The sequence below is a fragment of the Sipha flava genome, unplaced genomic scaffold, assembly GCF_003268045.1.
Source record: "Sipha flava isolate LNK unplaced genomic scaffold, YSA_version1 32_pilon_pilon, whole genome shotgun sequence".
NCBI lineage: Eukaryota > Metazoa > Arthropoda > Insecta > Hemiptera > Aphididae > Sipha > Sipha flava.
This window is the reverse complement of record NW_020273018.1, coordinates 1,354,002-1,374,629: the sequence shown is the minus strand read 5'-3', so window position 1 is coordinate 1,374,629 and position 20,628 is coordinate 1,354,002. Positions and strand designations below refer to the sequence as shown.

Below are 20,628 nucleotides of genomic sequence, written 5' to 3'. Positions count from 1 at the left end.
CTAGGTTCTATTTTGTCTGAAAAAAATAATGTATCAATCGAGGTAGCAGCAAGAATCCAAGCTGGGAATAAATGTTACTATGGACTGACTAAGGTACTAAGCGCACGAGCAGTATCGCGAAAATTGAAAGAACAATTATATACGTCCTTAATACGTCCAGTTGTAGTGTATGGATCGGAAACATGGCCACTCAGAAAAATGGACGAGCAAAGATTCTTGGTCTTTGAAAGAAAAGTGTTGAGGAAAATATATGGCCCGGTCAAAGATGAAATAACTGGGGAGTGGACACGAAGAAAGAACTTAGAGCTGGAAACATTATACAGCAGTTCAGATATATTGGAGGTCATCAGAAGCAGAAGACTACGGTGCGCTGGCCACGCTTGGAGGAGCCAAAATCCACTATTACATGCAGTGATTGAACAAAATACTGTAAGTAAAAGACCTCTGGGAAGACAATATAAAGAAGGACGTTGAACATTTAGGTGGTGCTTCCAATTGGAGAGATCTGGCATTGGATAGAGTAAGATGGAAGCTTGGTTGTGAGACGGGATGGTCTTAAAGGCTCAATAAATCCAAAAAAAAAAAAAAACACATATAATTAACAACAAAAATAAGCTAATTATTTATAAAAATATATAAAAAATAGGTACCATATTCATCAATGACGATTGACGATATTTTATAATAACTATTTATATATCAATATATCCATGTATGATTTGTAAAATTAGCTTAGTCCCAAGGGGGGTGGATAATGCCCCCTTAGCCACCCCCTTAAATACGCCCCTAAACGATATAAATAAAGACTAGAAATAATCATAATCACGAATTATTTTTTTCGCAGGTTGTACTCCAAGAGTAAATCCTCGTAGATAGGATTGCCATACGTCCCGGAAAACCGGAATTGTCACCGGTTTTGGACTTCATGTCCCGAAAAATGTTTGTGAGACGTTTACATATCCCGCCTTAGGCGTTTAGAAGAAATGTAGAATAGTTTAATTTTAATTTCGACGATTTTATCTCAAAGTAGAATTTTAATCATAATCGATTAATAATATATAATAAAAACATAATTTGTAATCTACACACATAAATATATAATATATTTTTTTTTACATAAATATTTTTCAATATTACATAGTCCACTCAATATATTAAAAGTATATTACTCAATAATGTGTTTGTTTTGTCCCGATTTCACCTTATAAATGTATGGCAACCCTAGTCGTAGGACGAAAACCTTTACAATTACCCATTAACAGTTGCAATACATGTTTTTTCATACACTCGGAACTTAATATGTACAAAATAAATTTTTCCCATTTTCATGTCTTCTACAAATGAATGTTACATCCACTTAGTTATAAGAAAACTAGGATATTCCCATGAGTTTTATTTTACACTAAACAATTCTCACTCATAAACGAGTCTATTCCGTTTAGTTTATATATTATCAATATGATTTGAATTTTTCTTTATTTTTATATTCGTCCATGCTTTCACATTTTTTTCAATTTCAAAGATTATTTTTGGACAAAATATTTGGTAGGTAAAAAAAAAAATTGACATTTTATACCAAACTTTAAGATGATTCCAGATATTAATACACATATTTTTATGATTATTGATTAAAATTTCATCTAATTTACATTGTTTGGCTTATGTCTGAAAACAACCCATTTTCTTATTATGCTCATTAGCTTATTCGTGGTTAATATTTACTTTACTAAACATTATCAATTTAAAGAGTTGAGCTTAATTATATTAAAAAATTTCTTGCCATTTCTTAGCTTACAATTCAAAAATGCATAAGACAAAGAATAATTTAAAATAAATAAATAAAGTATAAAGAGTTTGAGTTGAAACTGTAATAATTATGTTACTTCCTACAGCAATACAATGTATAAACACAAATGTAATTATAATTATTTATGATTAGAGGTCAAAAGATCTTGTTGTAAAAAATATTTTATAAAAACAATTATTGGAGATTATCAAAATTTTATAATTAAAAAATAATATAACTTTAATTTTATGAAAAATTTTCAATACAAGCGAATACACAAAAAAATGATTTTACTACACTAGGTTTGAATTAAATAAAAAAATGTATTATAATTATTATTTGTTTTAATATTTTTATATATTAAACATAATATATCTTTTTTTAATCTTAAGTGTTGTGTTTAATATGTGAATGACTAGTTGCGCACATAGTAGTTATGTAACAATAAAATTAATTGGGTACTTAACTTAGTTATTGTTTACAAATCAAATAAAATTCTATTATTTAACATTTCGACATGACAAAAATAAAATAAAATAATAATTATGTATATAATTAAATAACAACAATGATTTTTTCAAGTCGTATAATCCATTTTGAGCTTTACAAACAGAAAATAATAATAATAAGTAAAAATTAGATAATGACACAATTAAAGAAGATAATAAATAATGTTCAAAAAAGTAAAATAATAATTTTTAATGGTTTTAATACTAATAATGTTATCATTATATCATAGTTTTTCAGTGCGATAAAGCAATTTTTAAACTATTTGTAAATAAAAACAATAAATTAATAAATAAATAATAATACAGCTGACGCATACGTATCAATGTAATGCGTGATTAATGACGTGACGGGATGTTTCACAGGTTTTTCTTTGAGAGAGATCAATAATATTGTTTATAACAATGACAAAAATATAAATATAAATACATATAAGACATTGAAATAAATATTGTTTCGAAATTGACGAGGATATAGGGAGTCTGATTAGTTTTGTGGCATAATTCATAAATGAAAACAGTGAAAATACTTATGGTACACATTGAATACATACAATGGTTTATGACTGATTATTATGGATTACTAGCGATTCGTTTAATCTATACATATATTGTAGATAATATGTGGTATGTATACATAAGTACCTATACGGACTGTATTTATATGTGTAAATTTATATGAATTATTTGTTTGATGACTGTCTTTTACAATAAGTTTTATAATAAAAACAACATGTACTGTTTATTATACATTCAACAAATGTCATTTCACACGCCAATAACGTTTAAAGGAACATTGTTTTAATTGTGACTTAATCGTTCATTTCACGATATGGACTATCGAATACATTGCTGTTTTACATGACACAATGATACGTGAAAAGGTATAAAATATATGTATTCTTGATAACAAGCTACACAATAAGGATCAATATGATCCAAACATGATTTATAAATATAAAGTTATAGTTCTACTGTCCGATCACATGGCTCACATGAAAAGAACAGAACACACATAACAACATAATGTAATATTAATAAAAAAAAAATTGCAACGTTACATCATTGTTGTATATAAATAATTAACATAAAAAATGCTGTCATTAAAACTGATGATCAAAAGACAACGACAATTATGACCGCGACAGTGGATTTGAAAATTGACTTAGCAGCGACAAATGTGCTTTAAAAATTAATAGAAAGCAGCACCGTGGACTTAACCTATGATAGACACTCGGTCACCGTCAGCTTTTTATGAGGGGAGGAAAGCATTAAGCTCGTGAATTCTCTGCAAAAATCAAAGAAAAATAATAATCGGTTACACATGTACATCGTTATAATTTTCAGATTGTCTTCAACTTACTAAATAAAATGTTAATCGAAGGCATAAACTTTGGGCGTTATCTATTGTCTTCCATAACGACCTGTTTGAACAAACTGTTGGACATGTGACGATTGATATCTTGACTGCCAAGCGTGGTCGTGCCGTCTTTCGCGATGAATAACTGCAGCCCAGGTCCTAAAAATAACAGGGAAAAAATATCTTGTCAAAAATTCGAATGATCGATGCCTAAGTAATAGAATTACATAAATATAAAATATTAGAAAGGAAACAGGTGAGATACGTATCAATATCAAACACGTCTACGTGTACGTGTACAAATGTATTTTTTCAGCCTGTAGGGTTTTTTCGTGTAGAATATGTTTAAAATAAATTATTACATTATTGCCAGCAATATACGAGGATGTGGTAGAACTAGTTCAATTTTTCACGCGTGGTTTATAACGTTTGACCGTGATAGTATCCATTGTTAGTGGATAGAAAAAATAAATTGATACAAATTTGAGAAATGTATAGAATGATATAATGAGGCCTAATGTTTTGACCTTTATCACTTGGCTCTCTTCAGACGGAATAGCGGATTAGAAAAAACTCCAAATCCTATATAGATCATTATATATATATATATATATATACAAGGCCATAACTGGAAAAAAATTTCGGGGGGGGGGGGGGAGTCTAACATTATTTAATACAATTTATAGTTAATAAACTATATTTACCGCTAAAATGTTTCTACTTTTGAAAATTTTTGGGGGGGTCCGGACCCCTGGACCCCCCCCAGTTACGGCCTTGTATATATATATATATATATATATATGATGGATGTATAAAAATATAAATTAATTTAAATTTTAAATCTTAAATTAATTCTAAATCTGATCAGAAAAATGCAATACTTATTTCTAGATACCCCTAACACTTGATAAAAAACCACCTAAACCATCCACCACCTAAACCAAATTACGTAACTCGACTTGAAATGTGTAAAATATAAAAGCATTTCAAAAGGTACAACTACTTCAGTAAAATCAGTGCTAAGATTTGCTTCAACGTAAAAGCATAAGTATTACGAATACTATAACAAATTTGATCGATTGAGCACGGATGCGACTCGGGCGTGGTTACGTACTCTTATTTTTCTTTCGGGGCGCGATCCGGATACAGCCGATAATATCCGGTGTGCAAGGAGGGAGCAGGGAATGGGTTTGGGAGGTGCTTACTGTGCTTGCTGTCCTCGTCCGCCGACTGGTCGTCCAAATTCGTCGCTTTGAGCAGTTGGTCGATTAGACTGTCCGGGTTCACCCTAGTCACCTCCACGCGCCCTGTGACCTTCGCACAACTGTCGTCGGCGACACTGCCGCCCGTGACGCCACCCGACTTCTTGTTGCGCCTCTCCAACGCCGCCTTGCCGCGATCCAACGAACCGGCCTCAACACCGCTGAGCACGGGCGACGCTTGCGACGCGGATATGGCCGTGCCACTGGACGTCAGACTGAAAGGTACAACAGGGCAAATCGATCGGATATGTGATAAGACCATAAATTAACACTATCGTTAATAATAACTAATTATGTTAATTACTATAAGCAGTTCATAAGCAGGAATAACACATTAGTAAACAATATTAAATTGGAATGTTAAATATAATATATACGCGCTGGTCAAATATATTATTGTTACGTGTTCTGTAGACCGGCCTAGTGCATATAATGTTATATAATATATGATGAAAACCCCTTAGGATTGAATGTAAAAGTTTAATATGTATAAAATATAAGACGTTTTATACGATTGAATCGTGCGCATATATTTAAAATATTAAAATGCAACTTGATTATTGAGCGCGGAAACGAAAGAAACCATTAAATGTTGTGTAATTGAATTATTAAAGCGTAAAGCGTGATTTTTTTAACTCATGACTGGAAAATTATTAAAACCAATAATTTTCGAAAACACTACATACATTTATATATTTAAGTACATCAAACTTAAAAGCAAAATAATAATAAATTCATGCGATGAAAAGCAAAGCACTTAGAAGATGTTATTATGTATCATCCATTGTAATGTATATTTTATAAATACTACTGCGTCTTTCTATCGATGGCAATATTATAAATACATTCCCTAGATTAAAATTCTAACTGAATCATGATAATCATTCATTAATAACTAAATCCTAAATTTATGTAATCATGATACAAACATTAAAAATTTATAATAAATTGTATTATTTTAGTTGAAAATCAATATATTCAAATGTATTTAGTAACTTCGATATTGACATTTTACAGATTAACTCGAATTAATAGAATTACAAACTGAGTTTCTAATCATTATAATATGATACATTGTTTTCTTAGAAAATGATACTTTTGCATAAAACTATATCGATATATGTATGTATATACCGAACAATTATACAAGCCGTATAAAATATACGGGGTAAGACAAGACACTTGTCTAGATACAAAATCAAATAAGAGTATAAAATCCTAGCGTTAAATGACTCACATTTTTTTTTTTTTTTTTTTTATAAAGGAAAAATAACCGTTAAAACAGTAATAAGAAAAATAATGATTAAATATCATAATATACAGTGAAAATTAAAGTAAACTCAAAACGAGAAAAAAATAAACCAAAATAGGTAAAAAAAAAAACACGTCAACACATGCTTATGTAATATATATACGCCTCGTGCAATCACATAAACTCCAACCAACTAACATTTGGCTCGGTCGCCTGAACGGGGACGACACAATACTGTCGGAAGTGCTGAGCAATTTATCCAGTTCCGGTAGCTTCTGTAACGAGTTCATGTTGAGTAAGCCCGGCAGTGTCGCGACGCAACCACCAGCCGTGTTGTCCAACAACAGTTTTCGGTGGTGCATACTACCGCCCCTGAACATACAACGTAGCGTTACCGTGTCATTATCCCAATATGGTATTTTTGGAGTGCACTTAATACTATTTAGAAAATCCGCTCAAGACAGTGAGTAAAAAATAAAACAAGATGTTTTCTCTGCTCCACGGAAATATATTAAATCAGATACGTGCCGCAGACTTCGATATTATTATACTTTACTATTATATTAACACATTGTATTCGGTAAAATGGACATTGTTACAATACATCTTGTGATTATAAAAACTTCACGTTTAATCGAATTGAAATATACGCATTGAATGTAATATTTTAAAAAAATATAACCGATTTGTTTTAATAACAAAGTCCATATTTTAACAGACGATGAATATATATGCAATAATACATAACACGGTATATACCACATCTATGAATCGTCCGCAATGATTACGGTAGACAGAAATCTGTACATAGACATAAATATTGTCAACAAAAAAAAAAAAAAAAAAAACAGCAACGACTTAATAAATATGTATGCATCTAAATAATAGATTAATATGACACACCGTTATTGCACATGATGATAATAATGCAGACTTAAAACGTAGTATTTGTAAGTTCTGACGTATAGATATAATAATAATGAAGTCTGTGTATTGGTATACATGTATTACGTTAATATCGATGATTATTACTAATGTCGTATAAATATATGGATATATATTTAAATATTAACGTATTTTTAAAGGCGACGAGGAAAATAAGAAGACAGTAGTAGAGCTGGCGAAGAGGCAGGCGAGTTGTTATACTGTAGAAGTAGCGGCTGCAGAAGCGGTGGCATGTGGGCATAGTGTTAATACACGATGAAGACAGTAATCGTGACGTGTACAGCACGTAGGCACCGAGTGTGTTACCTAGGGGAGTCGGGGGTTAAGGGCAACAGGCCGGGCGACGAGTTAGTTCGGGCTGACGGTCCGGACCATGGAGGGAACCGGAACCCGCCGCCGTTTTTGTTGTCAGGCGTCCGGAACAAATCCTGATGAGTGCACACTTGAGGTGACGACGGCTGCTGCTGCTTAGATTGGCGTAGTGACCAGAACCTGGATCGGGAGCTGCTCCACGAGGGTGTGGTTGGAGGATGTTGATGTGGTGGCGAAGGTGGCGGGGTGCCCGGTGTTGGCGACAAGGTAGGAGACCACACGGGCCAAGACGGCGACCTGATCACAAGTATTTTGTAGTGTTTTTGTCTCTTTATCTCGTATAGTATTTCTTTCAGACAACAACATCAAAGTGTGTTGTATAACATGATGGGGCGAACAGAGGTAGTGATATTATACAAGTATATTATAATAATTACACAATTGCGTAATAATACACGTGCGTTAACAATTTTTTTAAGAGAAAGATGATGAAAGGGAAACTCGTACTGTAAAAATAAAAATAAAAACACTGCGAGAAAATATTATAATTGGCACAGGAATATTCTACGCTGATTTATTGTTAACGCGGATACGGAAACGAGACTGTCATCCCTAATATTTATACATATGCGACAATATGATACTCTAGCCAGAATATTCAGCCGATATAATGTACCAATAAACGGGTACTTATCTACTACTGGTATTTTGCTGCGATATTGCGCCAATATAAATATATACACATATTCATATTTGTACATAAAACCCTTTTAAACCTTACAAATTATAATTTTATACCGCACGATTATTTGAATAGTGGGTTTTCTATATTACCGAACATGTCCGCTCTCGCCGGAACTGCTATGTCTTGAATGAGAGTTGTAAGAACTAGAACCTTTGCTGGTATTCGAAGAGTTACGGGAATGTCCACTCGAGTTATTCACATGATTCGCAACGGGTGCTACGGTGTCATGAATAGTCGCATCATCCTCTTGTTGTTCTGAATGATTTTGATTTGACTCGGCGTCATGTTTTTCTAAGCCGCCCATGGATGGAATGTCTGCAAATACGACCAACCAGTATGGTATTATAAACTGTACAGTAATTAGACGATTAGAAAATGGGTTAAAAATAATGGGCGAAATATAATGCATATTCGCGCCCCACAATAAAAAAAATCAAATTAAAATTAAATTAATATAATCGTGTATGATTTGTATTTTCAATTAGAATTTCAATACACGAGTGTATGGATTAAACGTCATTATTAATAAAAGAACTTGAGTTAAAAATAACAATTTTTCAAAGATATTTAAAACAATTTAACACTATATAATAAATTAAGCTACATTAAGAATCGTTCATTAAATAACATCAATTTATTATAGTTTTTATTACTATAATTATTTATGTATTTATTCTCATCAGCGAACATATTATAAGATGCTTATTTATAATACAAAAATATTTGCATAATTGTAGGAAACAACGCTACTCCTAGTTGAATAAATTCAATAACTTCCAACATCCACCTTTCAACTTTTATCCTTACTCAATATGAGCATTTAGTATTTAAATTTTTTAATTTTAATATCACGACCAAGTATGTTTGTTTTATTATTTTAATATTGAAGCAGTGAATGTTTCAATAAAAAAACCTGTTTTAAATAATATTTTAAACAATTTTTAATCTTGGGTACAAAACATTAACTTTTAAATTCAGCATTTCCATTTATTATAATTTATAAATATTTACTGCAGTAAAATTTATCGATAAAATATAACTAATTTTTGTTATTCTAGAAATCATTTCCCTTGACCATTACAGAATGTTTTCCTGTTAGTTACAACAAAGAAATTTAAATTAAAAACCATTGGTTTATCTTTAAACAAATAAATGTCACCTTTGTTTATCTTGTAGAATTTTCATACAAATCGATATGTCACACATATTTTGATCCTGGCGACTCAAACCCAAAATCGATATCACAAACCGAATCACATATGAAAATTGTAAGAAATCTCTTACAAGTATTCATTTTTAGATTTTATTTAATGTTCTAAGGATAACTAGATAAAATCCAGGTTTTGAAAATAGAAAAAAAATGTCATAAGATTCTTCATTTGGCCACTTCAGAGAGTACGCGTATACTAGTTTCCTCGACCATTTCAAAAACACCCTATATAAACTATAATAACCGATAAGTTCGATTTGCTTGGAATAATAGTTAGTGGAAAGATTGGTTCACTTTAACTCTTTGAATCCTTTTCTTTATGACGATATAACATGAGCAGAGTACCTACATCTTTACAAATACTCGAAAAAAATACAAGCATAACATATTGAAGTAATACATTTATTTATTATCTATTGTATCTGGTGTACATACCTGATGGAAACAACGAACGTTTGTTCGGCAAACTACCAAAACCGCTGCTAGGATATTCTGTGTCTTCGCGTTGCTGTATATCACCATTGGAGATAGGTTTTTGGTTTAATGTAGGGGTTGGTCTGCGATAAATCAAAAACTTTTTTATTAAATAACAATAATTATTATGATACAATTAATAGAATACTTATATCTGACTACTTAAAACTAGTGGCGTATTTTCATATTAGGCTTAGATTTTTCTAAAAAATAAGTGATTTTATAATAATAAAAAAAAGTACATATAAGGTATGAATTATAATTATATTATTCTATTATTATTATAAATAAAAATTAATAGTTATTTATAACCACATGATATAAATAAATGTTATCTTTCTCTGTACTTTCGTGGCAAATCATTTATGACTTATGAAATTTTTCTTCCGAGGGGTCGAGACCCGAGAGCCCCCCTCCCAAAAAAAAAAAAAAATATGCCTCTGGTTTATATTCCATAGGAATATAGAACCTACGCTTTGAACAGTATATCTCCGGCTAACATGTTCATGGACACGGATATCCGAAGCATAGAATTGTCTTGGCGGTGATGTCGGGTGTCATATCCTTCCAGCAGGCAACGCCTTGAGCTTAATCCTGCTCCGGCCAGTTCAGCCAAATTGACATCAGTAAATCCGAGTTTTTGAAAGCTACGGCCTCCTTTCAGTTCCTATGTAAAGTAATGAACAAACAATTAGAATGTGTTGTTTTTATATAAATGATGACATCCCAAAACATACTTTTCGAACAGATATTCTAAGATTACACGGATCCAATATTCCAGTTGACGCATTGGCACTCATCTTGCACACAAACTGGAATTTAGAACCCCATCGGACTGTATGATCTCGAACTTCTTCTCTATAACATGCCAGCACCCGAATAATGGATTATATAAATAAAAATAATATTGCATTATGCACAGTACTATGTTTATTAATACAGAGTAAGGAATTAAGATAATTTTTTTTTTTTTTTTAATAAACACATCACAAACTTTAGACACTTGGCAATTAAACTACAGTAAACAGTCCATCGTGTGAAAATTTTAAAACATACACTTGGCAAACGAATTCAATCATTGATTTTATTATATAAAAATACACACATTTAACCGCATACTTTTAAAACCTTTATATATTATAATAAAAAATATATAATATATAATAATAAAATAATATATATATATATATTCATATACAATCATAAAATATTTTTTAAAAATCCTTTTAACAAATTATTATAAGGCATATTATAATTATAAGTAATTTCTCATTGATTAAAAAAAAAAATTTATATTAAATGCAACATATACAAATAAAACAATCAAAGGATATTTTTAGTACATGAAACCTTCTACTTTATGGCAATAAATAGAAACATATACTTGGTTTTTACCTAGCTCATCTCAGCGCATAAGAAAAATTTGTAACCGTTATTGCGCATGCGCTTTGTACATTATTCTCAACTATAAATACTCGTTTCTTTTTTCTTCAAATCAGTCACATGAAACGTGTTTGACAGAATGCTACCATAAACTTTCCGGTAGACATTCCGTAAATCTGTGCTCGATAAGACACACATGTTTCTTGTTTCTTGGCTTCTCAGCCGTACAAAATATATTTACACGTTCTACCTATATTTGCTGGGTAGTATATATGTATATACACATCATGTAGTGACGCTTTAGAAGAGAGACGATGAAAAGAATTTAGCGCCAACAAAATTGGCTGCCATTATAGTTGAGAAAAAACTGTTCACTATGGAAGATTTTCGAAAGTTTGGACCGTTTCCAGCTTACAAAATAAATCAAATTCAAACGACTACTCAATCAATAATATTTATCAACCGTTATTGTATATTAAACTATATTGATAATACATTATATATTTAATACAATCGATTAGGGGAAAAATGGTTAGTACATATATCAAAAAATACTGTGAAAACATGTACTTAGAAATTCAATGAGCAAATGTTTTTGCAAAAAAATTGTTGACACAGTAGAAAACGATTTATAATAGCTATCTCTAAACGAGTACATCTATATAGTTAAAATATAATAAAGTATAATTATATTTTCTGTTGAACCCTTCAAGTCTTGCGATTAACATATTCAAATCTACTTATACACTATAAATATTTAAAATAATTTACACGACAAAAAAATATACGAATAAAACGATACACGAGGACGGAACAATAACAAAACACATAAGTTTTCATTTGAACGACAGTTATAATTAGATTAAATAAACAAGTGAATCCATTTAAAAATATTTGTTGTGGCATAAAGTTTCAAGTGTTTGAAATGAAACCCGAATTGACAAGTTGATTGACAATAACATATTAATATTTATATCAATAACACAATAATAGTATACAATTTAACACTAAAAATAACGAAAATATTGTAATTTATAGTAAACCAATATCGAGATACACTACTGCATTAGAAGCAGTCGAAATAATAATTTATTCTTGATTACACTTTACACGTCTTGTAAACTGTTACAACAATTATGTACCTACGCGAATAAACAAGAAAATCTAATTTTGGAATTACATAGAAAAATAATCTCTAAATCCCATTATTTGTGTACATTTAAAGATACCTAAAACCTTTGTCACGAATTTTCAAATTTGTAACGTATTTTCTTATGAAAGTTTGAACGATCAAATCGAACGATGTATTGATATTTTTCTTATTTTTAAAACTAATTATTACTATAAATGATCAACACTACACCATTGTATATGAGTATATTGCAATTGATTTTTTTTAACGAAATCGCAGTTACAGTGAATATAAGTTAATATAAGTGAATATATACAGTCGTATATAAAAAAAAATAATTAATAAAAATTCAACATACTCAAGTAAAATAAGGTTCACCAGTATAGATACGCTGAAGTATCAGCTATACCGAAAAAAATTGTTATCTCCCAAAATCTTGAATTTTGTTCTAACCAATATTCACAGCATACTGCATAGGTATATAATAATAAAATAATAAAATTTGCAAAATCCTCTTTTTATATACATATGTAAATTATTTATCATGATGAAAAATATTTTAACAGTTTCGATTTGAAACAAAGCGTCTAACTCGGAAAACGTTGGGGGTAAGGTGAATAACGTCTCCATGTTAAACAAATGACGTTGACAGTCTCGTAAATCTTTAGCGCCATATATTTACATTTAATGAATAATACATTTATCTTATTATAAACGGGTAAGCTTATAAACACACGTATAAATTGAATTACGAATCCTTACTATAATAATTAGTAAATTATATATACATATAATATTATGATCGGTCTATGAAAAATTCACTATGGTTATTGTGTCTGTTTGCTTTTTAATATCAGCTGTACACAATTTTGTTTCGTTTTCATTTTTAGTTTTCCTTGAATAGCGTTACAAATGTATTCGTTCTAGATAGGTACATACATGTATTAGGTTATAATAGATTCATCGTATCTGAAAAATATATTCCATAAGTGTTTTTACATTATACTTTATAAGTCGGAAATAAATAAGTAGACAGTGTGCCTAATTACGTATAGTGGTCAATGTCATTTTTTATGTATTAATATCGGTTTTTGTTTGATATGAATAAAAACGAAACCAACCTACCACGTACCATCACCAAGGGCAATTAAAATTATTTCGGTATATTATCACGTCAATATGTTATTGTTTCAAATTATTATTAAATACAGTTATTATTGCGTCACTACTATTATACTAACTTACGATTCGAATAAGACATTAGGTCAGTAGTAAAATAATTAAGTTATCTGATATATGTAAACGCAATGCAACACTTCCTCATTCTAAGTTCAGACATAGAATATTATTTTTAAAAGAAAAACAATAAAAATATAATGTAGGAAAGTATCCAAACGAAACTCATATCATACCTAAATGTTATTTATTATCTTGTTTGTTTCGTAACCGATACCAAGTAGCACATTTGTGTCAAATAAAAAGCATTGTTCTATGAAATATCCTAATTACGCAGCTCGTACGGAAAATTATCTTGATTCCTACATGCACAACACCATAAAATATTTTAAATATTTTTTACACAGTAATATTTTTATATCATTCGAACGGTCGAATTGTTTAACACGTATTAATAAATCGAAATTGAATGGGCGGCAAGTCATAAGTCATAATAAATTATGATGTTGTCAAGATGATCAAAATCAACTATTCTACACTCTGCTACACTGAATATACGTAAAATGCCATAAATACAATTCAAATATGCCAAAATAAAAATCGATTTTTTTTTAATTTAATACGATAATTCACTAGATAATGTGATACTAAAATACGTTATATCATTAATATGTACATAACGCTATATAACAATATAGTATAGCGACTTCTAGTACAAATTACAACTGTGATAACGAGAAAAAATGATTTAATACATTCTATACATTAATACCTGAGCGAAAAATAATATCACAATAGTTTTTTTTTTTTTAAGTCAATATGAATATATCATACGATACATTGTTTAAATCCCAAACGCATAAAGTTGAATAAAAACAATTATTATTATTAACGCAATATCATATGAACATATTGACTAAAAAACTTAATTTCACTTATAAACATAATATTATATTAATGTTTACTTTTTAAAACATGAATAAAATAAAAGCTGAAAAAATATTTTAAAACCAATATTATCATTTTCCATAAAATGCGAGTATTTTTAATGGAAATAAACCTTCAATATTTTCTTTATTTCAAGAAAACGTATTTTATCGATTGAAAATTGCTATTTGAAGTGTCAATTATAACTCAAACATAAATTTTTATTTTTTTCAACATGACGATAACGCGCGCGTATATTATTCCAACACACATTACACAATATACATATGAATATACATACACATAATTTTCAAATTGTTTCGTACATTCCATAAATAGAACACTATACCTACACATTATAAAGCAGCTATAAAATTCCATCTTTCCACATTACATATACATAATATAAACCTTGAGTTGTATGTTCACTCGGTTAAATAGGAACATCAAAACGCGAAAAAAGTTATATTCTCCGCATATATCTATAGATAGAATATCTATGTAGAAATATCATACATATATTAGGTATAACGTAAGTATAGTTTAAAAAATGTGCTGCAGTAACGAGTCACTTTGCTAAGTTTAAAAATTAACAGCGTTATTATTTTAGCTTCCAGTGACCACACTTACATTCATAAAAAGGTTTATATTTAAACATATTCCAGACAGCCCAAAGAGAACTAGTGAAAGAACTATCTTTCTCACTAAAACAAAAACACTAGAGCTCAAAGTTGTCACCTACAGGAATATATTCTTCCCTATGATCAGACATATAATTTGCATGTAATTCAATTTTTTTACTGTATTGATATAAAATAATTACAATTTATAAATAGAAATTTATTATTCAAAAACAAATAAAAGCCTTGGTTAATGGGTTATCAACTAAACTTAAGAAAAAATAACTCCTTTTTTTTTTTGTCTTACATATTTTTAACTAATTACATTTTAAATTATAAAACATAAAAGAAGATTTTTTAAACTGTTTATAGTAATTTTATGTACATTTTATGCGAGCGTTTATCTAGAGTATTAGATTACATTATTGCATAACCGACTACAACAAACAAAAAAAAAAAAAAAACGAGAAAAAAATTACAATTTTTAAAGTAACTTTTAAACTTCGACTACAAATTTTTCGTCACAAATGATAAACTAAAAATCAAAATCCTAGCTGTTCAATTAATTTAGCTACGGAACTCGCCACCACGTCATTGTATACCTGCGCACGCGTATATACATGTATTTATGGAACAAACAGATAATTAAGATGGTTAAAACTTCGTTTAATAATAGTACGTATGGTACGTATCGTGAACATATAGGTGTATAAAAACACGTAGATTAATACGCGTTAAACGTGCGTGCGCGAGCGTGCTGAAAGGTCAAAAAATTAACTGTTCGACAGCGTTTTTTACGGGACGTATTTAAAAATTGATCATTTCACAGGAGACGAGCGCGCGTAGGAGGTCTGTCGACCGTGATGCACCTGTATACATATATACATTGCGCATTGACGCGACCAGCACCCACATAATAGCGCAGCGGACCTCGTTTTGCGCGTCGCGCGTTCACCTGCCGCACACGCGCGTATGTATGCGCAACTAGCATTAATTATTTCGCGGCAGCGGATAAATGACTCTCGCACAGCTGCAGTGTTTTCTGCCGCGTAGAAAACCACGGAAAAGCTCTACAGACAATAGGCGACGGAGGCAAACCATAGGTTAACGCTGCCATTATTATCGTTACCGATGTATTATTACTGCCGTAATCGATTGTCATTGTATAACATGTGCACGCGCATTGATTGTCACTATATACACTGCATGTGATCGGAAGGAAGAGAAGATGCAGGAGAATGCAAGGAGAATTATATTTTTCGTGCAACAGCAATATTATTCGTTTGCAATAATTATGATCCATGACTGGCGCATGGCCTAGATTTGTGTACGAATACGTATCCCGGTACGTACAACAATATGCCATACCCGCTATGCACGCGAATATACATTTAAATTGCACGTTTCCTCCACGAGTAAATTTCAATCGCATCGACAGAACACGATATTACCAAGACCCCGGATATATATATGCACATATATGTGGTGTCTGCGTTACGAAATTATAATAATATATCGCTTGCGTACAAATTAAACGCCATTAATTCCAATTTACGTGTTTTAATTTAAACACAGCTGGCGTGCAACAAATAAAAAAACTTCTCGTTCGCACGCGAATAAACATTTTAAAAGTAAATACAACACGAGTTGTACCCTGTCACCGTCGGACATGTCATTTATTTGGAGAAACAACCACTTACTACCCCAAAATAGAATTTCGAGATTATACACTCGACACATACTTATTTGCGCGTGCACGAATACTAACATAAGATACGCATTATTGAAAAAGATCGATCGTAATCGATACCGCAAGCGTGTTTTAAACATACACAAACATTACGCTTTGATCGTTGTACTCCAATACATTACACATGACTTTATGTATACCTGTATTATACGCGTGAACTTTACAGTTGTCATGAGAGTATACATATATAAGTTTTTGTGAAAAATACAATTCCATCATGATAAATCAATATGCATGTACAGTGAATACCTATACAGAAAACATACATGATATATTTGTTTTTCAAATCTCACATGACAGACAAAAACCTATAGGTAATAAATAAGTGATAAATATGTGGTTCGAATGAACGTAGCAAATGGCATCATCTCAATAGATATACAATATACATTATACGAATTATATCACATGGTACCTATTCAATATTTTGCAGTCAGATTATTATTAACGATGTTAATATTATTATTTTAGACATGAAATATGGAATATTTTCGTATCAAGATTATCGACGAAACATAAGTATTATTTATAAATGAATCCATTGCATGATTAAAGTTATATATTGCAATCGATTCCCACATTAATTAAACTATATTAACGTCGAACAAACTATCTAAAAAATGAAAGAGAAAAAATATAATAATACAAAAAACACTGTTATAAGAATTTATAATAGTGATAAACATAAAAAATGCGTAGACAGATTGTTAACTGTCCCATGGTACTCTGTAACTATATGTTATATTCGAACATAATACACATTATTGTTCGCTGCTTTACTGCTTAACGACTTAATTAAACGCACTTTTTAAATTATTTCTATATCCACGAACACTAATGGGAGCTGGTTAAGTTCAAACACATTTGCCACACATTATTTGTTTGGACAATTCAAGCTGTAGCTAATTTCGCGTCACTAATGATTGTTCTGTGTGTCCATACAAATTAAAAAACATATGAAATTACTTATTATCATATTCTTAGTTTTATAAGTATAATAAAAAACTATTATAATTTTTTGTTACAATTATGAAAAATGTTTGAAATAGATAGGTAGGTAGGAAAATAGAATAACTGTTTTTTTTTTTTTAAATATATATATATAATAATAATAAAATATTTATATCATATATTTAGTTAATATATTACTACATAATTATAATAAACATAATTCGTTCTGATTTAGTTAGGTACCTGCTTTCCCAAAATAAGATTTTTATAAAAAAAACTATCTTTGCTATCAATTCAGCCATTGGTAATTTTTCAATTAAAAAAATTGATACATAACACCTTTACCATAAACTAACAAACAATTATACATATTTAATATTCTTAATTATGCGTTAAATATATCCTAGAGGAATCAAATACTTCAGAATATGATTTAAGTTATAAATTAATAAAACAAAATATTTTCATAAAAACCTTAACGAAAACAAAAAAAAAATATATAAGGTTAAACACAAAAAATATTAGAATGCTTTTTTTTACTAGGTATAATAATTTAAATGTTTACAAACATTTTTAAGAAATTATAAATGTACATATGAAAATAATTATAATATATAAGTAAATATAAAAGTGCATATGAATTTATAGTACAAAACATAACCAAATCCCACGTTTACATTACTAAAAGTTTTCAAATTTATTTCGAAGGACAGTATGGAACAATTGGACGAGGTCATGGATTAAGTCGATTGGACGCCAATATACAAAAATATATAAAATTGTATGTAAATGATTATGAAACCAATGCTATATTTTATCGATTACCTACAAAATAACAGTCGATGCCGTATTAGAATACGTATGTTCTACGTTAAAACATATTTTGAATGTTCAATAATGAATTTAGACAGTAAAATCACTAAAACATTATCTTATTGTCTATATGTTATGCGTAGAGTACGAAAATCGGGTAATAAACACATCACCCGGTTAATGTAAACACTACTCATGCCTATTGGATAAAGTAAACATATTTGTAAAATGTTTATTTTGTAGAAACATAAATCGGGTAATTTGTACATTATCTACCTCTGAGTGGATAATTTTTTTTCATAAAATAAAATAAGAGTTTAAATTGTAAATTATAATTAATCGTATGCATTGGTATTCTATAATAATTTTAAACTTCAGTACGGTGTTATCCGTTTTCGAATTCACCTAACTCGGTTTATTAATGTTTGATCATTTAGTTTTTTTTAAAAAAAACTTGTTTTCTTAAAAAGAGAAACTTTATGAGTTTTAATAAATAAATGAATATTATATAAGTGCCGGCTGCAAAAAAATCTTTGTGTGAAATAACTAATGCATAATCTCGGTGGTCAAAGTTTTAAAAAATGTTTGTGTAAAAATAATTGTTTAACAAATAAATGTACGAGTAAATTTAAATCTGGAGAAATATTTTGCAACTCAAAATTCCACTTGAATCTGAACTGCTCCAATAAATAACTACTTAATTTTTTAAATTTTTTTATGTAAAATTATAACTTAATAGTATATAATTTACTTTATCATTTTTTTTTCGAATTAATATGACTTAGTTTTTTTTTTTTACCTCATAGCTTAGCTACTCATACCTACTCCATAGCACACTGGATAATGTGCATATTATATTATTCATATGAATAACTTTAATGTGTAAACTACCAATTTTCGAACTTAACCCGTAACATGTATATTGCTTATAAACTACCAAATTTAAGATAATCATCTTAATATTATACTAAAGGTAGTCATAAGCCTGGTAGATATTGATAGAATCGTACCGTAAAAACAAAATTCTTTTAAATAATGGTTAAATGTATATTAAATTTGACACTTTTAGTTATAACTAGAGCTCGGAATTTCTATAAGTTTGCATGTTTTTAAATAATCATCAAAAACATAGCTAAGTAATATAGAAATTTGTTTCATAGCAATACAAGTTTATATTTAAAATTTATAGTTGCATATTAGACCATTTTTCATTTATAAGTGCATATTTGACAATTATTTATATGAAAGAGTAAAGTTTTTAATTTTATAAAAAAAATTTAAAGATTTATTTCTTCATATATTACTTAACTTGAAACCTAAGGTATGGCACTAATTAAATCCATTAAAATAATTTAAGCTACAAAAGAACATTTACATTCTACAAAAATTGAAAGATCTGCAAAAGCTAAATATGATATAATTAAAAAATGTTTGGAGAAAAATGTTGGATTTGATCAATTACAAAAAATATCGAACATTTTAAATGGACAAAATGAATTTATGGCCTGCAAATATTAGTAGTAGTGACCTGCCATTTATTAAGTTCGCACCAATAAGTTCCATAGACATGGAACATTCCTTTTCTAAATATAAAAATATTTTGGCTGATAACAGGCAGTCATTCAAATTTCCCAACTGAAGAAAATGGTGTCCCGACAATTGAGCGCGCAACAATTAAGCGCAGACAATTGAGCACGGCGAAAATTGGGCGCTGCGAAAATTAAGCACCGAGACAGTTGAGCGCTTTAACATAATATTATACTATACTGAGTAAAAGCTTAGTGCAGAACTGCTGTACATGAAATTACGAAATTAGAAATGAATTTGTTCGCATATATTATTATTATTAAAATATTATTAAAATATGATGTATTATTAACTATGACTTATTATTTTTTTTTTTTTAATTATTAACTAACTTTTTTAGGTTTATATCGCGTATTTATTTACAGTATTATTAAAATATGATGTATTATTAACTATGACTTATTATTTTTTTTTTTTTAATTATTAACTAACTTTTT

At 29.5% G+C, this 20,628-nt stretch overlaps 1 protein-coding gene across 12 annotated transcripts in view; it reads right to left on the bottom strand.

Moving 5' to 3' along the window:
- Nucleotides 1-2,723: 2,723 nt before the first annotated feature.
- The window catches only part of LOC112686905 (protein FAM102B), a 25,370-nt gene continuing 7,465 nt past the window's right edge, over nt 2,724-20,628 (bottom strand). For 9 of the 12 annotated variants that reach the window (XM_025559379.1, XM_025559380.1, XM_025559381.1 and 6 more), the window contains exons 3-11: nt 10,590-10,710; nt 10,326-10,519; nt 9,814-9,935; nt 8,258-8,483; nt 7,418-7,720; nt 6,365-6,538; nt 4,858-5,129; nt 3,656-3,811; nt 2,724-3,580 (exon numbers count right to left, since the gene is read on the bottom strand). In XM_025559379.1, coding sequence (XP_025415164.1) covers nt 3,693-3,811; nt 4,858-5,129; nt 6,365-6,538; nt 7,418-7,720; nt 8,258-8,483; nt 9,814-9,935; nt 10,326-10,519; nt 10,590-10,710 — 1,531 coding nt within the window. In that variant the 3' untranslated portion in view covers nt 2,724-3,580; nt 3,656-3,692. The remainder of the gene's footprint in view (nt 3,581-3,655; nt 3,812-4,857; nt 5,130-6,364; nt 6,539-7,417; nt 7,721-8,257; nt 8,484-9,813; nt 9,936-10,325; nt 10,520-10,589; nt 10,711-20,628) is intronic. The other 3 variants (XM_025559378.1, XM_025559388.1, XM_025559389.1) reach the window with 3 other exon arrangements.